The 26,593-nt window shown below is 38.6% G+C and overlaps 1 protein-coding gene across 2 annotated transcripts in view; it reads left to right on the top strand.

Moving 5' to 3' along the window:
• pdlim2 (PDZ and LIM domain 2 (mystique)) overlaps positions 1–26,593 on the top strand; it is a 90,729-nt gene that overhangs the window by 41,668 nt on the left and 22,468 nt on the right. For both annotated transcript variants that reach the window (XM_055168298.2, XM_055168297.2), the window contains exon 6: positions 378–450. In XM_055168298.2, coding sequence (XP_055024273.1) covers positions 378–450 — 73 coding nt within the window. The remainder of the gene's footprint in view (positions 1–377; positions 451–26,593) is intronic.

The following is a 26,593-nucleotide window of genomic DNA, read 5'->3' as shown; positions in this document are numbered from 1 at the left end:
CGTGTACACGCACACACATGAACCCTTCTTCACCTGTTTTTGGCTTCAACCCTGTAGCAGTCTCACATATTTGAGTTTACGGCAGATTCGATAAGATTTAGTGAAGGACTTGGACTAGATTAATTCTGATTTATTTCTGACATCTTTCAATACGAACGGTGTTGTAAGAAAGTACCAGTATGTACCTCTGATGTACTAACATGCACCCTTTAGGTACCAAGGTGCACCTTTAATAGTGTACCACCCCAATGACAGCTTTTGTAGTTTAATTTCTAAGAGTGTATGAAAACAACATAGTCAAGTGTTGTTTATTGAAGCAAAATGTGTCTGTTTACAAAAGTAGAGAATATTTAATTCAACCGTTTTTTCATCTGTAGCTTGCACTTTAATTCCTGGTCCTCGGAGGACAGAAGCGTGGAGCGTCGCAGACTGTCCAGACCCCTCTCTCAGGTATGGTTACTCTCTTAAGAACTCTTCTGTACAGACCAAATGATGGATTTTGAAGTTATGAAGATTCCATGCAAGCATTTGACTAGCTAAAACCAGGGGGAAACCTTCCGGTCTCTCACGTAAAGCCAACACGGAAGTGACTTGAACTGCAATCCATCGACTGGCCCCTAGAGGCAGGCTCCAAAAGGGAATCAATCACTTAGACCCCCATGTTAAAATGCCCAACTTTACAGTAAAAATAAATGTTTACAAGTGTTTTAAGTATATATAGCTAATTTTGCCCTTCATGTCAACTGTGAGGAGGGGGATGTTTTTGTAACTCATCAGTTTAAATTACACTAAGCCTTAACCTACAGTCACATTAGCTACAAAAGTGAACGACACCGAGCTACACACACTCGCTTGTTGGGCATTCCTTTGCTAGTTTCTAAAAGCGGTATCAAAAGTCACTTTAGAGGTATTGTTAAGTTACAAGAAAGGTGTTTTTGGATTTAAAAGTATTTATTTCTCGATAAAAGTAACAAAATATTTGAGATAAAATGCCAAACTTATCAGATATATACATAAATGCGCATTTTCCGCCATCTTGAGTTATTTTCTCAGACTCGACCGCAGACCTAGTTGCTCCTTCACTCCGATTGGCAGTCGCTTTGTCGCATCGCTCAGCATTTGCATAAAATAGCCTGCTTGTCTATTTTGGCCCCGCCTTGCTCGCGCACCGGCGAGCTCGTCGCTTATCGCTGGCAAACGGCCACTTCCATTGAAAATGAATGGTAGCCTGTCGCTCTGTCTCTGTCGCTTGTAGCTAATGTGACTGGGGGGTTACAGTTCAGAATAATTAAGGGCATGACCACTTGAGTGACAGGTGAATTGCCGCTGCTGTCACTACCTTTGAGCTAGGCGGGTGTGGTTTCAGCAACCACCCACATTCTGCCTCTTTGCCCCTTTTCGGTTATCCGCGTGTGACACACGAAATTACCCAAATCACTTTTTACCCGAACCTGACTTGAATCCTTTTTTTATGTTCTAATTCCCATTAAATTGTATATTATAGTAAATACTAATAGAATTGGCTATGTCTGGCTTTCTCTCAAGGTTTTTTCTCCATAGGATTTTTTTCAACCCCTAGGTAGTCAGCTGACATTGGCTTATCTTAGAACTCTCTTCTTTACATTTTTACTCCGCTCGCTAGTACGGTTTAATCTTAGCCGATGTACTATCCTACTTTTGTTGTCCCCTGATTTTTCTGTTTTTTTCCCTGCTTTTATTAATATAAAGCTGCATTAAAACAATGAAACAATTGTGAAAAGTGCTATATAAATAAAATTGAATTGAATTAAAAGAAAGACCCAAACCAGTGCTAAAACCTGACTGGACCCGAATGTAAACAGCACCGATGTGTGTGCAGTCTGCATCTCCACAAGCCACATCCAATCTGGCCCGCTGTTCCATTCATCGGGTCCGTTTGGCTAAAACAAGACCCGATGCCGCTATTATTATATCCGGCCCGTATCCGAGGCACACGTGACCCAAACCTGCTCGGGTCTGATCTTGGGTTTTTGGATGTAAGTGGATGGGTGAAGACCAATAACGCACCTTGACGCGCTGCCAAAATGGCGGTGGCATACTCCGCCAACCATCAAAAATGCTCTCCAGAAACCTATGGGCAACGTCCCGGACACTGCATTGGAGCAACACTTATTGCATTGGAGTACTGAAGTTAAAAGTTTATTATTTTAAAATGGCAACCAAAATAAAATATTTCTAATGTTTTTGCATCATGATCTGTGATGTATTTGTGGCCGGGTATTTATAACCTTGGATATACAGGGTTTCCCGCAGCACTTTTTAGTTCGGGCGGCCGCCTAAGCTGGGTAACCCTACTGCCTTAACTAGGTCGTCCAAAAAAAAAAGAGCTGCACAAAAGACGTGGTCTGGACCGTCACTGTCTGGAGAATAAAACATCTCAGAGAATAGCACAGACGCGCTTTACACCGCAAGCGTGCACGCGCACCACGGCCGTAATGAGATAAAGATTAGTCCGTCATGTCTGGAGGATAGTTAAACACGTGTCCGTGAGAACTGTAAGTGGTCTTATGTTTTGGGTTTATTTAAGCCTGTTATTGTATTAGTCTATAGTTCTTGCAAATTTAAAGTAAGTTAGGGTGTTTTCACATATGTTGGTGCGCACCATGGTGCAGCCTCGGAGCGCACCAAAATATATTGTATTTCTTTTTTTTAGTTAGTGCGATCCGTATTCACATTTTTTTTACTGTACTCAAAATAGTGTTGGGCGATATGCCCCATTTTGAGATCGCCCTATCGTCAGCCTGTGAGATTGGCGATAGACGATAGTATCGGGGGGCGGGGCAGTAATTTACTATTTATTTGTTAATTTTTTACTCATTATAACAAGTCACTTGATTTGTGGACAAAAAAGAACAAGAGCAACACCGTCATGACCGCAACCTTCTTAAAACTGATGCCATTAATGCAAGCGCGTCATTAAAACCCTAACCATGATTACCCTTAATAACTGTAAAAACATGCGTCTGCGCGCGCACACACTCACATGTGCGCACATACAAACAATTCAATCCATTTGTTTAGTGCTGCTGCAGAAGGCTACACGTGTCAAGCAGTGGTGCTCTCGGTTCCTTTTTAAACACATTGGTCCAGCGGAACGCGATTATATTTCAAACACAGGGAACGTGTTGCTACAACTCCTTGAAATGCATATCATATACAGGATTAATAGTGATCTGACTTCGGGAGAGCGCAGCTCTCTGCACGTTCGCGAGAGTGAGAGAAGCGCCAATATGCAGCGGGTCATATTTTAAACAAAGTGTTACGTTTGCATCAGCTCACATGAAACGCATTAAACTGAACAAATATATAAGGATTACTACTTTAGTTTATGTTTAGACTTCGGACAGACACGAGAGCGCGTGCACGTGAGACATAGAGAAGCGCAGCTGCTCATGACGCGGCGTGCTAGATTTAGTGCTAGAAGGGGTCCAATACGCGCGCATTAAGTGCAGGTACGTGCAAGAAGGAATTCTCTATTTACAAGCTCTCCGCGTAAAGTGAAGCCCACAAACCCTCATGCGAGGAAAAGCATGCAATGTGGATATTAATGTAAAACTATGATGATAATAATAACCATTCGCCAACTATCGTCATGACTATCGCCATGAAAGGCTGCCATTGGCGATATGTCTGAAGATCGTCAATACACGATACTATCGTCTATCGGCACAACCCTAACTCGAAATGCCGAGTACCGTACACCATGGGACAATAGTCACAGCTGTCATTGGTCTCTGACAGCTCTTACCGTCTCATGACCGCCCCCACGTTTCCACGACAACCAGCATGACAGGGAGAGCGCAGCTATCAAGATGTGAAGATAAACGATGCACGTCTTTGCAAAGTTTCTGTGATTTTACGCGAAATTGCGTAGCTATTCTATCAAAGCCTTTCTCACTGAGCCGTTTACTAAAAAGCCCGTAATGTCACTATTTGTGTGTGGAGGACAGCTATGCATTTATAAAATCATCAGCTCAAACGTAAAGGAGACGGCGAATCTCTGCAACGGACCAGGATTGGCTTGTTTGTTGTTAACCCACAATATAACACCCGGCTCAAGTCACAACGGAAGCCCAGTGGCTCAAACATGTGGAGAACTTCCTGTATTTGGTTTGTCCTGAGGTCCAGCAGTGTTCACACCACAGGTGGGTCGCCCCAGAGTTCGGCGACAGACGCTCCGAGACCACCTGTTTAGAGCGGTCTCGGAGCGGCCGTTTAGTGCGCACCCGAGTGCAGCCGTTGTGTTCACACTGACCCAAACGAACCGAACTCGGAGCGACACGTAATTTGTGCCGACCTAAACAGTGTATATGTGAAAGCACTCTTAGCTGGTGATTTTGTTGTTTGAGCAACCTGCTAGATAGGTTTCACGTGCCTGTTGATTCGATATAATTGAGCGCTCTTGCTCACCTCATTTATGTGCATGATTTACATGCTACAGTAGTTAAACTTCTTTAAGATAATGTCATTAATAGTGGTAATGTAATTAATTGTAAATAATTACAATCTTCCCGCTATCTATCATCGTTCGCAAGATGTAACAAATTTTCTGCGGGAAACCCTGATATATATATATGTGTAAACCTTGCTCAAGTCGTTCACTTTTTTCTACATAAATTCATCCTACATAATGTAACATTCTGTAAGAATATAAGTTTGTGTCAAAAACTTTAATGAATGGGTGAAATCAAACTTGGATGCTTCTAATCTCATTAATGGACTATGAGACTTTAGCCTGGATTTTCCAGACAGTTCACATTTTTACTGTTTTCCAGAAAGTCAATTACTAAACGCTTTTAATGTGTTTAGCTCCAAGGGCATATTTTGTCAACTTTTAAGATATAAACTAGTGTACAGATGTCCTTGTTCAGACATTGTCTGAAATCCAAGAAAAGTTGATAAAAACAAGCAAGTGAATATGGTGAGAGCAAATCTAGTAAGTCAGACGGGATCTGCAGTGGAACATCGATGTTAGTTCTGCCTAATACATCTAAGAGAGTTCCATGTGTGTTCATGTTCATAGCAAATGAGACGCTGAGTCTTCTCACGGCAGGACATCGGTCTGCTATACTCCTCAAATGTGCCTCATAAATCCCTTTAGTCTCTGCATGTATATGACTTCATGGGAAAGCAGGTTTTCAGTAGCAAACATTTAAAATGTCGCTTCACAGTGAGCCGTAACTCCAAAGACTGTACTCTCAGGAAATGAGATCGATTACATCCCTAAATAACGTCCCGTTATGCCATAATAAAAGAGGCTAGAGTTGGCAATATTTTCAGAGCATGCAGCGACTATATAAACTTTTGAAAAGGTCACCTTGTCATGCTGACGTTCATAGGAACACAACCTAGAAATGTTTATTGTGGAACTTCATTGTGAGGCTGGAAAGAAACAATGTGTTTGACCTTCATCATCACCATCCACATGTACTTCATTATATATGAAACTTACCCATAGATTAGCTAGCTACCCAACTGTACGCTTAAGTATGATTTTAAAATAAGTGGAGCACTGTTGATTAGAGAGATTTTCCTTAAAAGCATAAATGCAGCAAATAAATTTGTGGGAAAGTTGTAAGATATGCAAGTTATTTAGTCCCACAGACGTTTCAAGAAGGCAGATGTTGGAGCAGGAAAAAACATACAGGACCTTTAATGACTGAAGACATTCCAGTCATTTTATCAGGGCTGTGGATGTTAAATAAACACACATTCATGACACAGCTTGTTAAACACAATAACATCCCAATTCCCCCGTCAGACACAGTCGGCCCTTTTAAAGACGGCAATTTTAGTGCTTCCAAACGAAGTTCATGGGAGGATTGAGAGCAGTTGTCGTGATGATAAACACTGTGACACTGGCTTTTGCCAACAATTTATTTTGCCAGCAGGCATTTTAGGTTGTGACAATGTCTCTGCAAAACTAGTGAGTTACAAATAGTTGGAACCACAGAAATGCTTTAAAATAAACATTTTGTTACATTTATGCATTTGACGCTTTTATCCAAATCAACTTAGGAACCGATCACACAGAACCAGGCTTGGATTAACATAATGGAGTGCCTCAGGGTGACCACATTTGAAGTGCCCTCCCTCCCACAAATATTTTAAAGGTCTAGTCATGGCTCCAGACAAACTTTTTTACTAGAAGAAACTGTACCCCCTGACTGAACATTTTAGGGGTGCAAGCTAAATATTTAGGGGTCTAACTTAAATCAACCTGCTATGCTGTTATTTACAATTTCCTCCAAAATAACTGTATTACTGACAAATACTTTGATAATAAATAGACTTAAATCGCTTTGCATTCGTTGCACGTCATTATGCACAATTGATCTGCACTTTCAAATTAGGAAGTTGTGAACCAAATAATCATACAACCTCCTTGACTACTTCTAGACATTAGATACCTAAAATAATTTACAGCATAAGTGCGAAATATACATGCCTTCTAAATTAGCCATAGAGATTCCATATGCTAATCTTAGGTCAGCGGCTAGTAAATACAATCAGTTAAGTTGTAATTGATGTGTTGCTGGTTATTATATTAAACTATATACACCACAAGTTATATCCATTGTTAACCAGTTTACATTATTTAGGTCTCTCTATCTTTCATCTCTGCAATGCCTAATGACCCCACGTTTTCTCGTGGTGAGATGTGTTCTATTCGATTTCACGCGGGTCTGCGTAGACCCATCGGTAGATTAACTGAGCACATTGCTGTGTGCAATGTTTGATGCCTCATGCAGATGAGCGTTAAAAACATCGCACTTTCCGTTGTTTGCCACTGGTATCCCATGCTGCCGCCCACCCGCAAAATGCCACCCTGGGCAGCTGCCCATGTCACCCATGCCCAAATCCCCAACTGCACATTGGTATGCACGCGATCTTAATAATAATAATAATAATAATAATAATAACTTGTTACTTTTATATAGCGCTATTCTGCAGCACTCAAAGCGCTTTACATATGAATTCTCCTCAACCACCACCAATGTGCAGCATCCACCCAGATGATGCGACGGCAGCCATATTGCGCCAGAACGCCCACCACACACACATTTCTTTCAACAAGAAATAACAAGAAGAAGAAATTCAAAATTTTCAGGTCCCACATGCACGAGTACTTTCTCAAATACTGGTCGAAAAATACGACCATTTGGTCGCAGTCTGGAGCCCTTTGTGCCCTCATATCCAATTCTGATGTATAATCCGCTCACTGCCCATAGAAAACAATTCAGAAATAGCACCTGCCAAAATGTGTTCTGTGTGATTGCCTCTTAAAGTGCGTCAGTTATAAATGTAATTATGTGTTCCCTGGGATCAAACCCTAAAACCTATTCCAGTGCTAATGCAATGCTCTCCCACGGAGCTATTGGAGCCATCATGTTATTCTCGACCCATATGCCACTCATTTGACTCTTAAAAGGACAAAAATCATACAAATTTTGTCAAAATGACTTGGAGTGTACACTGTTTTTAGGTTTTTGAGGTCATTGTTTTGATTCTCATGATGACATTTATAAAATGTATAAGTTTTGTAATTGGCTTTGGATAGAAGCATCTGGCAAATGTGTAAAATTGTAATTGTGCAACTCAAATCACAAATCACATTTTAAATGAATAAATACAAATAAATAGATTAATATACACTGTATCACTTCCCAATAAACGTTCCAAAAGACTTGTAATGTGTGGCCCAGTTTGTGAAAACCCAATATAACGTTGATATCTTTAATATTGACCGAGTAAGGTCATGCCAAAGATTGAAGTCAATGTAAAATCAATCATTTGATGCCCATAACCTCTTAATTAAAATCAGCCTGGATTACACTTTAAAATACTGTACTTGTTTCATTGTATGTGTCCTTTGAGCTGACTGTTGCTGGTTAACCCATCAATTATGTCCAGACACCCTGACGATACTTTAAAGTAATAAACATCTTAAGAATTAGGTTTTTTTGACCCTAAGACACACACATTTAATTTCAGTCCTCCTACCATATCTAAGCCAACCATCCAATAAATCCTCCTTGGAGATCACTGTTAATGTAATGCAAAAATTAGACCCTGTCCAAATGAAGGTCGTCATCTCTTGTTTATAGCAGATCTTAATCTGCTATAAACAAGAAAGGGGTTACACTTCGAGTTGCCCAATTAATCCAAATAAAATTGAATTGTCATTCTTGGCTTTGTGCAACTATTCAAACCAAGAACGGTACAATTAAATTAGATATAAAAAATATATAGCACATCTTTATTCTGTAGACTGTAATGCTTTAGTCCCAGACTAAAATGGATGTTTGAGCTGGCTCAATTTAACATCTTGGACTGGCATATCTTAACACATACTAGTGCCATAGTTTTGTCTCAAGATGCACACCAGTAATGTTTTTTAAATGTCTGTTTGTAAAAATGACCTTAAAGGTGCAGTGTGTAAATTTTAGCGGCATCTAGTGGCGAGGTTGCGAATTTCAACCAACGGCTTAGTCCACGGCTCACCCCTCGCTTTTGAAACACATAGAGAAGCTATGGTAGCCGCCACCGGACAAACATGTCATCGTCGGAGACAACTAGAAAAAAAATTGTCCGTTATGGGCTTCTGAAGAAAAATGGCAGCACAAAATGGCAACTTCCATGTAAGGGGACCCTCTATGTATGTAGATAAAAAGGTCTCGTTATAAGGTAATAAACACATAAAGGTTCATGATGAAAGGTCTTTATACATGCCTGATAATATAGTTCTGTATATTATTTTGCACTTGTGTCAAAAGATCATTCTAAAAAATTACACACTGCACCTTTGAAGCAACACCAAAGTTTTTTTTACCTTAAAATAACATTTCCAAAAAAATTTCAGTCGTTCATCGACTCAAAACAGGGTGAACGGCACTTTCATATTCGCTTTGCAGCCCTCTATCGGCCAAAACCGCACTAAAGAGATTTCCAACCGTCGGGTCGCGGTCCTGTAGTTCGAGTGAAAACTACAAAAACTTGCTTTACGGCAGACCTACAATCCAATCAGGGCCAGCTATGCTGCAGTATTTACGACAGTGATAATGGACAATTCCGCTTCGAACCTGTAGGGGTAGCAAAGAGCAAAAAGTCTTTAGTGTTGCTTTAATGTCCTAATATAACTAAGGCTTTGTCCTGGACTCTTAAACCTGTGTGGGAAAACCAACCCTATTGTTGGGTTCACACCAGACGCGTTTGAGGGGTCAAATTCGCGCATAGTTGGATGCTTAGACATTTTGAGTGTACTCCCTTCATTCTCGCGTGAAATTCTAGTCATCGAGACATTCACGTGGAAATTTGCATCATGGGAGGGGCTTCTGCGGCCCCACTCGCTTTCTGTAATCACATCACTACTAGAGCAAGTTCGTGATTGGTTAACACGGCGCGTTTTTACGGCAAAGTTCAATTTTTTCAACTCGCGCGTTTCCCGCGGAAACGCTCAATTCGCGCTCAATGAGGCGGAATCGCGTCTAATGCGCCATGCTAAACGCCTCATTTGTGCCGCGAGACCTCCAGACACGCGTCAACGCGTCTTTAAATTGACTTAACATTGAAATTGCTCTCGCTTGACGCCTCTACCGCAGCTGGTGTGAACGCACCAAATGAGAATATTGTAGACAACACAAGACTTGATTTAAATTCAGCTGCTTTTCATGTGCTTTTGCTTTTTTAGTGCTAGTATCTTGGCAACAATAAAATATGTTAAGTGTTTATCATATCGTAGTTAAAATCATAATATTTGTCACAATATTATAGTGTGGTTTTTCTAATAGTGCAGCTTTAGTTAGCTTTAGTTATTTAGGGTAATGAGGCATCTGTTTTTTAGATTGTTTAGCTACGGACTGTGTATGTTTTCAATGGAGGGGAAAGCTTTACCGTGCCAAACAATGGGTTAGATATAAAAGAGAAGGTTCTGGAATAATGCACTAACTGGATTAAATGATGCTGAAAAGCAGGAACGGGGAAACGGCCAATGAGGTGTAGCAATACTGCTGATTTACTGATCTGTGTCTTATGAACGTCAGCACGATGGTCAGCAACACTGGACACACAAACAATGGTCTGTTTGGTCTTTACTATCAGCAGACTATAATAAATCCTGATTCTTTTATCTAGAATTACAGGGTTGTTTGTTCAATCTGAATTTAAACTGTGGTGCTAAAGAGAGCTAAGATCATTTCCTCACATACTTTAGCAGGAATTTAAGATTTGTTCAAACTCTCTCCTCGTTTTTCATCCTCAAACTGGAATCCCTTCATCCGACAGCTTCCTCTGTGTCTTCTTAAGGGAACATTCAAATTTTTTCATTCTTCAATAAGTAACACATACTTGGCATGATGGCTTGTCAAGACACTCTGTGTGTATGGACCAAAATTTGTTTTGGTGTTTTGTGACAATATTTGCGAGGAGAATAGAGTTTCTCTATTATGTGTGGTTTGGCAGCAGCGCATCATGGAAAGCACAGTGTGTTCTCAAACACGAGGTTTCTTTCCCCGTCATTCGACTACACTCGACACACAAGGACTTACGAGTTCCCAGAACTCATCAGGTGTTGTTTGGCTGGATTTTATACTTTGCTGGTCCAACATGGCGCCTGTGTTTAGGAGCCCACTTTGGAGCTGTATGTTGCCAAGCTAAATTTTAAGTTTAACTACAGTCATGGCCATCTGAAAAAGTGGTTATCTACACTACACTGTCAGAAAAAAGTACAAACTGTATTTTTTCTTTCGCTGGGGTTGTACCCTCAAAGATTCATTTTTGTACCTTTATAGGTATACAACACGTCAAAATGTTGTACCTTTTGACCATTGGTGTATTATTCAAAAAGAAGTTGTGTACAATCATTACCCTGGCCCTAAAAGGCCATGAAAATGACAGAAGTCAGTATATTTGTTCGTTTTAGTAACATGACTGTTATTACAATGAAATATATTTATGCATGATTCTTTACTTCGATTATAAAGTTACTGCACTATGCAAACAAATTTTCTACATATGGACGGATTTCCGTTGCTTTGACTGTAGCTGGGTTTTTATCACACTGAGTTTATGCGCATTTTGAAGTATTGCATAAGAAACGAGTGATTGAAAGCCAAATTTTCGAATAAAAATCCTTCAATTCACAAAAATGTTCTTGCGCTCCCTTGAGGTGTTTTTTGATTTTTGTGATAAAATAGCTTAGTATCTTTCAATAGATTATTTTTCTTTTATTATATATCTTTCAAGGGGATTATTTTTCGGCACTACATAATATCATTGCGCCCGCTGCAGCCATGTTACGGCAACAAAGTCCTTGATTATTACGCCAAAATGAGAGTATAGTTCCTAGCTATATCTTCCTAAAAAATCTCAACTTTCAATTTTTCGTCGGACTTAGTACGCGATGTAACTACAGAAGAGTCAGGTTTTAAATAGGTGTAGAAACTATTTTTTTAGCCGCTAGTGGTCTAATCAAATTCCGTGGATTATGCTAAGCTATGCTAAAAGTGTTAGCGCCAGACTCTGAGATCAGCTGAATGGATTCCAAAACGGTAAAACTTAAATGTTTAACTCCAGGGGAGCTGGAAAATGACCATATTTTCAAAAAAGTGGAGTGTCTCTTTAAGCATAAACACCTCATGTATACACAGTAAATTTAGCCTACTATTTAAAGGTGCAGTGTGTACATTTTAGGCATCTAGTGGTGAAGTTGTGAATTGCAACCAACGGCTCAGTCCACTGCTCACCCCTCACTTTTGAAACGCATAGAGAAGCTACTGTAGCCGCCACTGGACAAACGTGTCATCGTCGGAGACAACTTAGTAAAAAAGTTTGTACATTAAGGGCTTCTATAGAAACATTGCGGCCCAAAATGCTAAACTTTCATGTAAGAGGACCCTCTGTGTATGTAGATAAAAACATCTCATTTTAAGGTAGTAAACACATAACGGTTCATTATGAAAGGTCTTTATACACCCCTGATAATATAGTTTTGTATATTATTTTGCATTTCTGTCAAGAGATCCTTCAAAAGATTACACACTGCACCTTTAAAAGCTAGTGATATGACGTAATATTTAACAATATACATAGAGGCAAAAACCGCTAAACGGCACCTTCATGAAAAACAAGATAATGATATTACCGAATGCTGTTGGCACATTATACGTTCAACAAATACTTTCACTTCAAATCCACTAAGTCTCGTCCTCAGATTATTTAGAATTTTTTTTTTTTTGCAGAATCTCTTAAACACCACGGCAATTTTTAGCAAAGTCCGCAAGGTGACGAATGTGAAATTCCTTGTGAGTACTTTGACCTGAATCTAACCTGAATGTGGTAGCCATGTGCATTAATGTAGAAACATTTAAACAGCCAAGCTACTGTAACAACACACAAAAGTACTACAGTCTATCTTTAGCTAGTTAAAACCCAACTCTCTCCATCACGCTCAGACTGATGGATACACACATTGTGTTTGTGAGCAGGGGTCTGTCTGTGATCTTTGTAAAGGGTAAAAAAGCAGCTAGAGTCTCCAGAGAGCTTGAGAGTAGTCTAAGAGAGGGAAAGATAAGGAAAATATCCAATAGTCCTGCTTGGAGAGGTGTAGAGTATCCTGAGAAAGTGCCATGTACAATAGAGGCTCTGATGCAGAGTGTTTGCGGTGTGTGGTGTTGGGTTTTCTTGCCCTTCTGAGGCACAGGCCATTCCTTGTGCACCAGAGTCTGGTGGAGATGGGTCATTTATAACAGACTCTCTTCACACTGCTCCGTTCAACTCACTGCCCGGCCGGCGTACTGGCACAGAGGCGACTATTGTACCATTTACCTCTTCTTCACATCTCGCGCTCTTTTCCATCGTTCTGTGAGAAGGTGAGATGGAGAGGAGTGCTGAGGGAAGAATAGAGGATGACAAATCGACATGTGAGGTAACAGAAGAAAGGTTGTAAGAATGGAGGAAGTCTGATCATATTACTGTTAAAAGACTTGGATTGAATTGCGAAAGACTGCATTTAAGTTCACTTCCTGTACTTCTAGGAAGTTTTCCAAGAGCTTGTAAATAATAGCATGGGAATTTTGGTGCATGCGCTGCACTGTTACATGCAAATGGAAACAAATTAGGCAATTTGTTTTTCCACTAAGCTGTCAAGAAAGTTTAAAAGCGCTTTTTTAGATGGAAATAATGTACTATATTATAGTGGGTTGGTCTTGCATAGCCAAACTTTTGAGGCCAGGCGTCATGTTTGGTTCACTTGGAGATATTAATATTGTGCTGTTATATCTCAAGATACTTTTTTTGATTCTCATTGCAAGAATATTTTAGTTTAAAGAGTGTATGCAAAACTCTGGAGTCTAGTGCACATTAACACAACAGATCACAGTTGGCGTTTTTCCATTATGTGGTACGACACAGCTTTACATTTGGTGCAATTTGCTTTTCCATTGGAATTTAGTGCCGCTTTAGAGTAGGTGGGATTATAGACTCATCATTACAGTTACGCCGCATCTACTGTCGTGAAATCATTGTAAACGTGATTCAAACACAGCAGCGATGGAGCATGTTCATGGAATGCTGATTTTGATTCTCAGCATGCAGATGTTTTTCACTGCTAAAAGGGAGTTTGGGAACTTGTACAACAAAGCACAATGGCGCAAACCAAATGAGGGTAAACTAATCTTGCATTTAGCAATGATGCTGGTAGTGACTATTCTCTCTGACCAATCAGTTATCTGCAGTGTTACATGCAAGGGGCAACGTTACAGTCTCTATCGTGAAGCCAAAAGTGACTTAAACTCCAATTCATCGACTGTCCACTAGAGACTGGCTCCAAAAAGGAGTCAATCCCATAGTAATCCCATAGTCCCATGTTAAAATGCCCAACTTTATAGCAGAAATAAATGTTTATTTTTGCCCATAATGACAACTGTGAAGAGTTGGGGCGGCAGTGGCTCATGTAGGTTGTCTACAAACCAGAAGGTTGGTGGTTCAATCCCCGGCTCCACCGGACCAAGTGTCGAGGTGTCCCTGAGCAAGACACCTAACCCCAGCTGCTCCCGACGAGCTGGATGGCGCCTTGCATGGCTGACACTGCCGTCGGTGTATGAATGTGTGCTTGAATGGGTGAATGTGAGGCAAAAACTTGTAAAGCGCTTTGGATGGCCATAGGTCTGTTAAAAGCGCTATATAAATGCAGTCCATTTACCAAGAGGGTACATTTTTTGTTACTCGTCCGTTTGGATTATGTTAAGCCATAAAGTTTTGCGTAATTAAGGGTGTGGCACTTGAGTGACAGGTGAATTGCCGCTGCTGTCACCACGGTCCAGCTAGATGGGTGGGGTTTCAGTTACCAGCCACCTCAGCTCCACCCACGTCCCGCCTTTCTGCCCATTTTTAGTGAAAATGTGATGCCCTGCCAAGATGGCAATGGAAGGCTCCGCCAACTATTAGCTTCAAAAAAGCTCTGTACAAACCAATGGGTGATGTCCCGGACGCTGTCCATATTTTTAAGAGTCCATGGTTACGCCTCACGTTATAGTATCAATACGGCTCACTTAGAACCTCAACCGAGGTGGTACTAAAAATAGTATCGGGTACTAGGTACTGTACACAGTTGAAACTCCCCAAAAGTGAGCTGTATTATGCAATGGAAAAGCAGCAAATATTGTGTTAGTAAATATATGAATCATATAGTATTGTGACCCTTGTGTTGTTATAGTTTCTTGATATTTTGATTTCCACGCCTTCCATGAGTTTTTCTTGGCATTTCAGTTTGGTAAATCAAAACATTTGCCAGTTAAAGTTGTCATCTATAACTTGTTTGATCCAGTGTCATGAACCTTACCAAGTTTGCCAATTCCTAAGACTTGTTCTTGCTTGCAAGCTCCGTTTGTAGCAGTCAGGAAACTTTTTGTTTAGTTTGATGTGGCCTACCAATAAAACATTGTGTACCCTAACATTTGGAGATTGTATTGTAACGACCCAATCATTTGCAACTAGCAATTTTAGCCGACTCTTGGCAGTTTTATACCGCACTATACCTTCAAAAAATTTCAGGTTCAGTGCGTTTCTTGACTAGCCGTAAGCTTTGTTTCTCCTCAGCCTTTTTCCAGCATCCTTTGGGAAATGGTGGCTTTGTGAGTTGGGAATAATTTCTGTTTACTGCAAACACCTTCCGAAAGGAAAACAGAGAGAGGAGAATAAGCATGATGGAGGAGGGAAGACCTGTTCAGTTTATTAGGATTTGCCCAAACTGGTCACGCTCCTTTCGTGAGAGGGCCGTGTAGCCAAACCTACAGTGGCTTTGGCATGGGATCACTCCATGTACCATTATTATTAGTGCCCCGTTGCCCTTCCTGGTTGCCTGTGGCGACTGTTTTGCGGTCGCTGTGGGTTTCCATAGTGGCAGGCCTCATCCTGTGAACGGCTTAAAGGTTCAGATATAAATAAGCTATGCAGTGAGCTGGTTTACATGCACCTGCATGCAACACACTCTCTTTTAGCTATACTGCATTAAAAGGCTCATATGCATGCGCTTGCATATGCTCATTTCCTATTTTACACAATCAAAGAAAAATGTAGCTATTACAGTAAATGGGGAACTCTGTGACCCCCCCCCCCTTCATACTTTCTTTTTGAGTCTTCAGAATTGAGTAAGGTCACCAAACTTTGATGTTCCTAATCTCATAATTAGATGATACTTCATCCTGGATTTCACAGACAGGGTCACAATTTTCATGTTTTGATGAACTTTCCCTTTAAAGCTTTTCTTTTTTAATTGTTTTTCTATTTAATGCCATTTTGAGACTTTCTGTTTGGTGCCTTTTCTTCCTCTTTGTTTCTTTCTCCATTAATCCGGTTGAGTGGATTAATATAAGCGTGGGCTCCCTTTTATCATGTGTGTGTCAATGGCAAACCATGCAATGTTTTCATGCCTGTTGATGCATGCTAAAGCACACTTACTCGGGGGTGTGGCATATTGGCGCGCTCGCTTGCGGTTTCTGAATCAGAGCACAAGAACAGACCTAGTTGCTGTGTAGCCTCAAAACAAGTCCATTTCCCATCAATATTCTTTCGTTCTCCGAGCGCTCCTAACAGAAGATTTAAGAAGCCAAGCGCTTGCTAAAATCGTTTTTGGCTTGGTCTGTCTTCTACCTCCCACATCTTCCTTTTTCTTGTTTCCTGAGACGCTCCAGTGGGATAAAGTGCTATTTCAGATTTGTCTCGAAACATGGGGGCTCTCTGTTTAACTTGGCATTGAAAGTGTGTTAGACACTATTAGGACGCCACTGATTAAATCTCGAGGTTACTCACTGTACCGGTTCTTTTTTCCTCCAACCATAGCAACTTATATGAAGGATTCAATCCTGCTGGGTTTATGGGGCAGCTTTTTGTCCATGCAGTGATAAGGGGCTTGTTATGATTTTTTTTGCAGTTTTACTAAATAGATCTGAATGGAGTGACAACATTCCACAGATTGTCAAGGTAGCCAAGAATCTTTATTTTTAGCCTCGTTAAAAATGACATTTTAGATTTAAAGTGGGCATTAACGGAGTTAAAGGAGTAAAAGAATATGATAAACAGGATTTTTTAAATTCTTAAGATAAGTGCTAGATCTAGTGTACTTTAATGTTCATTATGCAAAAATCTTTTGCATTAAGACTAAACTTTAAATATTAAACATTCAGAAATCCATTTATGTACATACAGGACTCTTAAAAAACATTGGGATGGTCAGAAAATATTTTTCGGTCAAAACACATGGACATATTTGAAAAACAGCATGGCCTACTACTTCAGCAAGATGTTAGATTGTGCATTCGATGGACACTTTACTTTTCCTTAAGCCCTCGGGAGAGGAATCACTCAACGAAGAAGGAGAGCCACTTTCATATTCAAAAATGTCAAAGCGGTAACATGCACTCTATAAAGGGCTGGGTTATTTTTGACCCATAATGGGTAAATATTGGACAGAACACACCGCTGGGCTATAGAATTGACGCAATGCTGGGTTGTTATACCCCATGGTTGCATAACATCAACCCAACGGTGGGTCATTTTTAACCCAGCATGTGTTCTGTCCAATATTTACCTATTTTTAGAGTGTGGCTTTATTTAAATGTAAATACTTGGGCTGTCAATATTAACACGTTAATAACGTGTTAACGTAAATTCATTTTAACGACACTAATTTTATTATCGCACAATTAACGTAACATGCAATTTCTGTTTGACCCTTGGCCCTAGCCCGTTTTTGGATATATTGAGACGTAGCCTTAGGGGCTAATCACACCAAGCGTGTTTTAAACGCTTGGAAACGCAAGGCACTTTAAAAAAGAGCAGTGTGACGCGGCTTTTTATATTGCTAGGCAACCACCGAGTCAGCTGTCTTGTCAATCAAATATTGAAGCTTGTTTACATGATGCATGTGTCTGTGGTCTATGATGTTGTGTACTTGATTTGTGATCTGTGGTCGTTGTTCTGTTTTATCGTTTATTGTAAGGACGGTAACAACCTTTCTTACTTTTACTCAAGTAAAAGTTTGTTACTTCAATATTAAATAAAAAATACTATTGTATTACTAAAATGTAGTATAGTAACAAGTGCATTATAATGCTCTGAAATGTAGTAAAGTAAAAGTTGTTCAAAGTAAAAATACAAGTACTTAATGTATTTAAGTAGATACGTCACTGTCCACCTCTGATTTATACGCTTTGATATGAAAGTCACAGTAGTGTGCTGACACTAACATACAACAAGTTTCTGTGGCTTTACATGAAAGGTTTTATACATCAAAGCTTCTTCAAATCATGCTTGTTAGGCAATGACTGCAATAAAGATGAGCTCTCATCCATCTAATGATGGTTAGACATGATGAGTAGTGGTGACTGTGGTATTAACCTTTAAGTTTTTCTGTCTCCTCTTTCTTTAGGGTTTCTGAGCTAAATTCATATGTGGGGAGGGGTAGGGGAACATCATAAGTGGATGATAAAGCCCACAGCTTTAGCAAGATCCTAAAAGATGCCAGATGTCTAATGAGTTAGATTCTCAGCTACAGACCAATTTAACACATTTCTTTGGAAAATTAAAGCTTGCCGTGCACACAGAGGCTGCTTTGTAAAGTAGCAGTGAATAAGACCACAGTGTGCAACATAGGGGCCCAAAATCTTTCACTGCAACTCAGTACATTTTATTCATACAGTATTTTGACATTTAAAGATTTTTTACTGTTTAAAAGCTGCAAAAACATTTTTTATTTAAAGCTTAAAATATTAAAATCAAAAATATTAGATTAGTGAAACTTAATGTGTAGCTTTTGCACTTTGCCTACGCATGAATACACAAATTTAGGTTTTTATTTAGCTTAGGGCTGGGCGGTATGACGGTATATTCCGTTACCGCGGAATAAAATGTCAGACGTAACAGATTTTTCTATAGAGGGTTTTCACCGACGTCACGATCTGGGCGGTAACCCGGATGTGCGGCCATTGTGGAGGCACTCGGTGTAAAGAACTGAACGGAGTACAATGGATTATTGTTCGCTTTGGATACTTTAAGTGAATGTAGACATAAACAACAGAAAACGCGTCCAAGATACAAAGGCATATAGGGAAGGACTTGGAGCACAAGAAAAGGCACGATATTTCAAGAAATTACAATTTATAGGCGGTGTAGATCCTTACGAGTCAGCTCCCTCTTTTAGTATCCGTGACGACCCGGCGATTCTCATATCCCGATATAAGTTAGTCAACTACCTGGTTTTCATGCCGAGCCCATATGTGATAAATGTCAGCTTTATTTATATAGCAAATTTAAAATAGCCAGTGTCCTACCAAAGTGCTTTACAGTAAAATAAGCACATAGTAAAACAATAAAAGCAATAATTGTTTTTAGCATTTACTATTAAAAATATTATTTTCATTACAATAGAAAATTTGTTATGAGCAATTAAGCACACTGGCATTAAGGCATTGCAGCGCAAATTTTAGTTGTGTTTAAGTACATTTTGTGCAAACACTAAAAGTACATATTAAATACTCTATAACTGTCACTGTCCCACAGGTGGGACGTTTGGCATTACATATTTAAAACAATAATTACATAGTGTAAACCTACACCAATCTTGACAAACTATATACCGTTGGAAAGCTCTAAAAATGTAGTTTCAATATATCAACACCATTTTGAAAAAAAAGTATGTAGTAAGAGTCATTTTTTAAAATGTCGCAGACCAACAGTTGGGCCCAAAATGTTATTACATATTTATTTGTAAATATCCCATTAACCTGAAATAACCTTGACAAACTATATATTGTTGGAAAGCTCAGGGAATGTAGTTTTCATATTTCAAGGCTATTTGATGATAGAATTTGTATAGGGACAGTTATTTTGTTAAATGTCACTCACCCCATAGGAATACATATAAATGATTATAAATTTATAACACTAATATCCTATAAACTTGAAATAATCTTGACAAACTATATATTGTTGGAAAGCTCTAGGAATGTAGTTTTCATATTTCAAGGCCATTTGATGATGGAAATTTATTAGGGACAGTCATTTTGTTATTTGTCACTGACCCAGTAGGAGTCCATATGAACTCGTATATATTCATAATTCTAATATTCTTCAAAATGAATATATGAATCTTCAAAAATCTTGACAAACTATATATCGTTGGAAAGCTCTAAGAATGTAGTTTTCATATTTCAAAACCTTTTTGCATTAAACACAATGCAGAGACAGTAATTTATCAACTTTTGACAAGATATTGCAACTAACCGTTGACACCTAGTGGCCTTGGTTGGTAAAACCACTAAAAGTGTGACAGAAACTTCATTTTTTGTTATTTTCACCTAAAATTTGGTTCAGAACTAGTTGAGACTTGTGTCTTTATTGGTGTGGTGTTTTGAGAGTAAAACATTTTAATTTTTATATACATTTGATTAGAGAGTATATACTTTATTGCATTATTTTTATTATTGAAAATAAATTTAAACGGGTATAACTTTTTGTCATTTAATATTTACAACTTCAAACACCTCAGTGTAAAACTATAAATTGTCTTCTTAAAAAAGAGACCAAGATTTTGCTTCTAAACCAAAGAATGCCAGAGTTATAGTCATTTTAACGTGCAGATCACCTTTTCACCCCCCCACTCAAAAGGGGCAGTGGCAGTTATAGGGTTAAATAAGGCACAACAAGTAGAAGCATACTTGTTTTAAACTTTATGTACTTTAATCATATTTCTAATACAATACTACTCTTTTTCTTGAGCTTTGCCAACCACAAGCGCCGCCTCTGATAATTTCTTGCATTCCTTTCCCTGGTTTTTAATAACTTTGGAAGTCGATAATATTCCAAATGTTTTTCTCAAACTGTCCTAATGGTACAACCTCAAACACAGCAATAATGAACCATTTTCCTTGACGACGTTCGGGATATACATCAGTGCCTGTGCTCTGTTGTAATGCGGAGTGCCTCCAATATGGGGACAACAGCTCTGATGACGCGTCGTGAAAACCCTCTATTCCGCGGAATGCAAATAAGTGGGCGTGGCTAACGCATGTTAGTGTGACGGAGAAACATGTAAAATAATTCATTCATAAAAAATAAAGTTATTTGTGGAATTTTTATCATAAGTGCCACTGAATCCACCGCAGGTCTCGCCGTGAGACTCTCGCTTGCTCGCTCTCTCTGTCTGTGCTCATGCAGCAGCCGGCCGGTCTCTAGCATGCAGAGGTCTCTCTAGGCACGCGCAAGGAGCATGTTACGCCAAATAAAGAGTTCTTCTCACACATAATGCTAATAGTTGTAAAGTTTTCTGAACTTTAAGCAAGCCAAGACAAAACTCGCGTTTATACCAGTGACACGTGTGCTGCTGGAGCGATGTAGTTTGACACGCCATTTGCTTATAGTAGACTACAAATATATTTGATCGGAAAGACGAAAAAAGACGCAAATGCTAAGGTCTAATAGAAAATAAAGGGCGTCAAGACCTTAAAACAGACTTTGATCATCACATTATAGCACCTGTCATATTTATAATATCTAGAGCTTTGTCTCTCATATACAGGTATTTATCCTGCCTTTAGGTTTTTGCATATATTTATACCTGTTCATTTTACATATTGCCTTTTTTAATGTAATGTATCCATAAATACAAAATTCAATGAAGGCTGATGTGATAATGATAGCTTTAATACACAGCAAAATCTGGAACCTCAGAATAACTCTATGAGAGTTAATTTCAACACTTTAAAAGTGTCTCATGGGGTCCACTCCCAATAGAGTTATTTTAACACTTTTGAAAGTGTTAGAACATTGACTCTTTTAAAGTGTTAGCAATTGACACTATACAGAGTTAAAAATCTAACTATAAATTTACACTTATCAGTGTTAAATATTTTTTATTTGTTAAAAATTAACTCCCTCTGTGTAATTTGTTAACTCCAATGTAGTGTTATATTTTTTTAATATGGTGTTAATATGGTAAATGTAAAGACAGAAACATATTAAGGTACATTTGGGACAAAAAACTTTATTTTAAACAGCATTTTTTAATGTAACAATACAGCAGTATAATCTATCATTCTCATTTAAAACTACTAATGATTTTTTTTTAAATGTCATCTGATCAACAATTATTTATGACAGAAAAATTGTCCTCAATGTATCATGCATTCAAGTGTTCATTAAATTAACATATTAACATCCGAGACAACTAAAAAGCACATTCCCAATGTATAACAACAGTAAACACAGTTTATAGGATGCTTCAGTTCATACAAACAAGTTTGACTTCATTTCAATCCAAAATCAATGTTGGTCTTCACATATTAAAAGCAGAATATGATGAACCAGTAGCTGTAAGGAGGTGATATGATCCTCGATGGTCAGACCTTCAGACTGGATATTGAACTTTTCTGTTAATAAAACAAAAATAAAAGGGACAATTTCAGTATTAAAAAACAATACAAAATGCAAAAAAAAACAATTTATGTTTTGCACAAAATACTCACTTTGTTATAAAATTGCTCTTCATCTGAAGACATTTTCATGTAGGCCTATTTCTGTGCTCCTCTAAAGTCCCCAAAGCAAATCTCCTGCACACATTAATGGATTTAAAAATATATATATATTAAACTTAAACAGCATATAAAGCAAAAAACAACAACAAAAAAACTTCCAAAAACATTATGAGTATGAATTGCTCCATCGGAGGCTAAGACCTAAACTCAACTGCTGCATTCATATAATGACAATAACACATGACACTTAATGTGAAACTTGATACTAACAGCAATATAAAGCATAACAACTCACAACTCTCAAATATTATTGATCAATATGTTATTTATTGAACATTTACTTACCATTTACAGTAAAAGAGATGACCTTTTGCTTGAACTGCATCATCCAAAAACACGGTTCAGTGTGTGCTGCAGTGGGAGGTCTTCTCTATTTAACACCCTAAGAGTTAACAAACTCCACTTACAAAACACTGTAGGAGTTAATTTTTTAAAAAAGTGGTAACACTCTGTTTTGACACCAACTCTTTATTTTTATAGAGTTAAATAAAATAGTTTTAACTCAATCCAGTGTTAAATTATCTCCGAACTCTTTATATTTCCATTAACACCGTAATTTTAACTCTGCTAAATTTGCTGTGTAGTTTATAAAATTAATAACTCAATTAAAAACAAGATTCTGTCTTATCAAGACTAAACTGTTATCTTCTGGGCATTTTCACTTTAACATTATTAACTTTAAATTGCTCATATTTTATAACTGTGGTGAGCATTTAGTTAAAAGCTAGAGTGAGTTTCTGTACATTTTTATAATCAAAAACAATATATAAACTCAAAAACATGTATACCTTGAAATAAAATGACTTATTCTGTGAAATACACTTTTGGTCATTCCGCACCACCCCAAATTTAGCTATAATAAGTCAAAAAGAAATTTGGTTGATTAATCGGAAAAAAAATAATCGGTTATGAAAATAATTGTTAGTTGCCCCCTTACTTGGAATACATTGAAGCTACCATCAGATAAATGCAAGACAAAGGGGAACATCAATGCCTAACTGTGCGTTCACATCAGACGTGGAAGAGGCGGCAAAAATGCTATATTCTAGTCATTCGAGACATTCACGAGGAAATTTGCGTTATGGGAGGGGGTTACATATCTCAAATTGAGTAAACTTACCAGATTGATTGACCTCCTCACTCCCCTTTTCCATACAAGATCCTTTTACCTCCTATTTACTTCCTATCTCGTGTAGCGATGATGATTGTCCACCATTGTTGTTTTGTTTTTCTGCCTCCGCTCGCTTCCTGTAATCACGTCACTGTTAGAGCAATCTCCTGATTGGTTTACGCTGCACGAAAATCCACCAAAGTTCAGAATTTTCAACTCACATGGCAACGCTCAATTCGCGCAGAACGCATCATCCGCGCTGCACCTTCTGTACATTTTGCGTCATTCGCGCCGAAAATCACTTGCGCTTGCTGCCTCTTCTGTGACTGGTGTGAATGCTACATTACACATGATAACATCTTGTGACACTTTTGGGTTAGTAACCATGTCTGGAGTACCGTTGATACAATCTCATTCTCAATTTATCTCCTTTTGTGTATCTACACATGCAGTGCGTTTACATTTGATGCATACTTGGTGGGGTGCAGGCATCAAACATCTCTAATGAGTGCACTCATATGGTTTGTATTAGCCCTGTCTGATCGTTGAGATCACTTCTGTAGTAAATGACATACAGTAGACCACCATAGAAATCCAATTGCCTAAACAGCTCTGTTTTCTAAAATTAAAGGGCCATGGGTTTCAAAGTACAGTTATGTACTAACCTACAGTTTTAAGGATGACTGTAGGGCACACGTTATGGTTTTAGGGTAAACGCAGTGCTGTTCACACAAGTATGACATCCTTATTGTATATTTCAGTTCAGCATGCACAGAGATGAACAAGGACATTTGATCTGAAGTACCGGAGCAGATTGTGGTCCTTATTCAGCACATTGATATATTTACTGTAGGTGTTTACTGTAGTAATATCTGTGTGTAAAGTGTCTGGATGTCTCATACTGTACATACTGTAAACTTTAAAGGTGACATGGAATGGTTGAACGGAGTATTTATCCTTGTTCTGTGATGTGACATGTAGACAAATTTTTTTTTGTTTGGGTCTGTAATGCCTTAGAAGCTTCCTAAAACCTCTCTCAGATAGCTCTATTAGGGTGGAGGATTTTAAACAAGTGGTTTTGCACCTATTTGGCTTAACTTGCAATCTCATTACTGATTGGCTGACTTTGCTGCCACTCAAAAAATGTAGCCAATTATTTTAAAGTGGAGGGGCAGTTAGATGCCTGTGATGTTATAAGCATCAGTTTTTCAGATTGGGCTGTTTTCGGGCTGAAATTTCTAAAAGAGGAATTTCTATGAGACTGAGATGTTTAGCATGTTTAGCACTTTTTGTATGTTTATGAATATGGGTAGACTACCATTATTCAACAAAGACAAGGTAAAAATGGTTTTTCATTCTCTGTCCCCTTTAAACTTATCTGGATGTGTCCCAACTGTTGAATAGTTACTGTACAGGTGCTTACCTGAATATTTAAAAAATGCACAAATTTGTTCTCCTGTTAAAATCTGTATGGTCTATAATCAGAATGTATTTTCTTCTGAATCCTTTGGCATTCATAGATAGGTTTTCCAATTCTCCATGAAAAAACGTGGCATATTTGATTGCAATATAACATCCACAGACTCCTGGCTCAAGGAATTTAGATTTAATTTCTGAAGATTGCCAAATCCAAGCCAATAAAACCTTTGGACATGGCTCATATTGAGCTATATCTTCTTAATGTAATTTCCAGACTTAACAAAACACATGAGCTTCAGAACAATATGAGGACACAAACCCCTTGTCTCTTTTGTCTATGCTGATCGGCCTCCTACATGGCATATGCTGGTAGATAAACATTGCTTGGAGCCACTAATGTTGCTGTGTTTTCAGATCCACATGAAACACACGGTCCAAAGCTTCATTTTAATATATGATAGGGGACAGTGTGTAGTCTTTTGGTCAAGGATCTGTATTGGAAACCCATGATGAGTTGATATAAGACGAAAGCTCTCTGCGTGTATTATACGTTCATTAAATTCTTTATCTCGGCCTCGGGTCATTCAGAAATACCACTATGTTGGCAGAATCCATTGAGTCATTTATAAGAAAACAGATCAGATGCACTTAGAGGGTTTTGTATTTGAGCTCTTGATATATTTGGAAGATTCGCAGCATTAACAAATACTGCATGCGTTTGCAGACCAAAGCATCAATTTTAAGCAGCGATTACAGGTCCAGCATTAAATTACTGTTTTGATGCTGGGGAAATACCTGTAATGCATACAGTAGCTCCTACCAAACCATTTTATAGTGCAAGAAAAGAAACGCTGACAGCAGCATTTGTAAATCACAAATACAAGAAGTCCTCGCCTGTCAGTATCTTTCTGCACCTCCAGCACTGCTGCAGATTTGGCAGCCACAGGCAGACTGGACCAAGTGCCCAAACTCAAAGAGCACAGTGTTCATTTCTTTCCCTGCATATGCTACACTGCGTTCTGTGATACACAGTCATACCATATACACCGCACCATATTAATCATGTGCCTTTGAGGCTCAAACAGAAATGTTATGGCGAACATGTGGGGGTGAGTGGCCGCATACAATCCCTGGCACGACGCGTGTGGTTTCCACATTATTATCATAAACAAACCCGTGGCACGTCATTATAAAAGGCTCTCATACAGCGAATAGCTTTAGGGAAATGAAAACATTATAAAAGCAGGCTGAATCTAGTCATGTGCGTTCTTAATACAAAGAGTCATGCAACATTTGCGACACACCAGTCGGAGTATTAGTGATGTCATGTAATATTAAAACAATGTGATGTTCATATATATTATAATTATTAACATTTCGTCTTTTGATTTACTCTGCAGTCAGCTATTTGGAGCTTAGTTCACTTGGAATCTGTCGACTTTGTGTTTTCTGTGCTGATTTTGAGGATTAATCGGATTACAGCATGATAAACTTGAAAGTGAAATGCATATGACTGAGTGTTTGTCAGTAACGCATTTAATAAAAGCTGAAAGCATTGTGTTTAATTACTTTGTAAATGGATATAAAGAGAAGACCTACTGTACAGGTCCTGTGATGCTTTGCTTACAGCAGTACAGCTACTCGGCTGCAGTGTCTGGAAATAGTGAACTTGGGAGACTCCACTAACTTAACTGCATTTTTCAGAAGATTAGCTGTACATAGCCAAACAGCCCAGCAAGCTGAGGCATTAATTTGCATTTATGCATTTGGCAGATGCTTTTATCCAAAACAACTTGCAGTACATTATTAGTATACATTTAATCACTGTTTTGCCTGAGGTTCGAACACATGACCTTTTGTGCTGCTGACGCAATGCTCTAATTCTACAATGAAATGCAACATTATAGGAAAGATATATGTATTTTATTTAAGCAAC

The sequence above is a fragment of the Misgurnus anguillicaudatus genome, chromosome 5, assembly GCF_027580225.2.
Source record: "Misgurnus anguillicaudatus chromosome 5, ASM2758022v2, whole genome shotgun sequence".
In the NCBI taxonomy this organism is placed as follows: domain Eukaryota; kingdom Metazoa; phylum Chordata; class Actinopteri; order Cypriniformes; family Cobitidae; genus Misgurnus; species Misgurnus anguillicaudatus.
The sequence above is the reverse complement of the archived record's forward strand: the minus strand, read 5'-3'. Positions and strand labels throughout refer to the sequence as shown.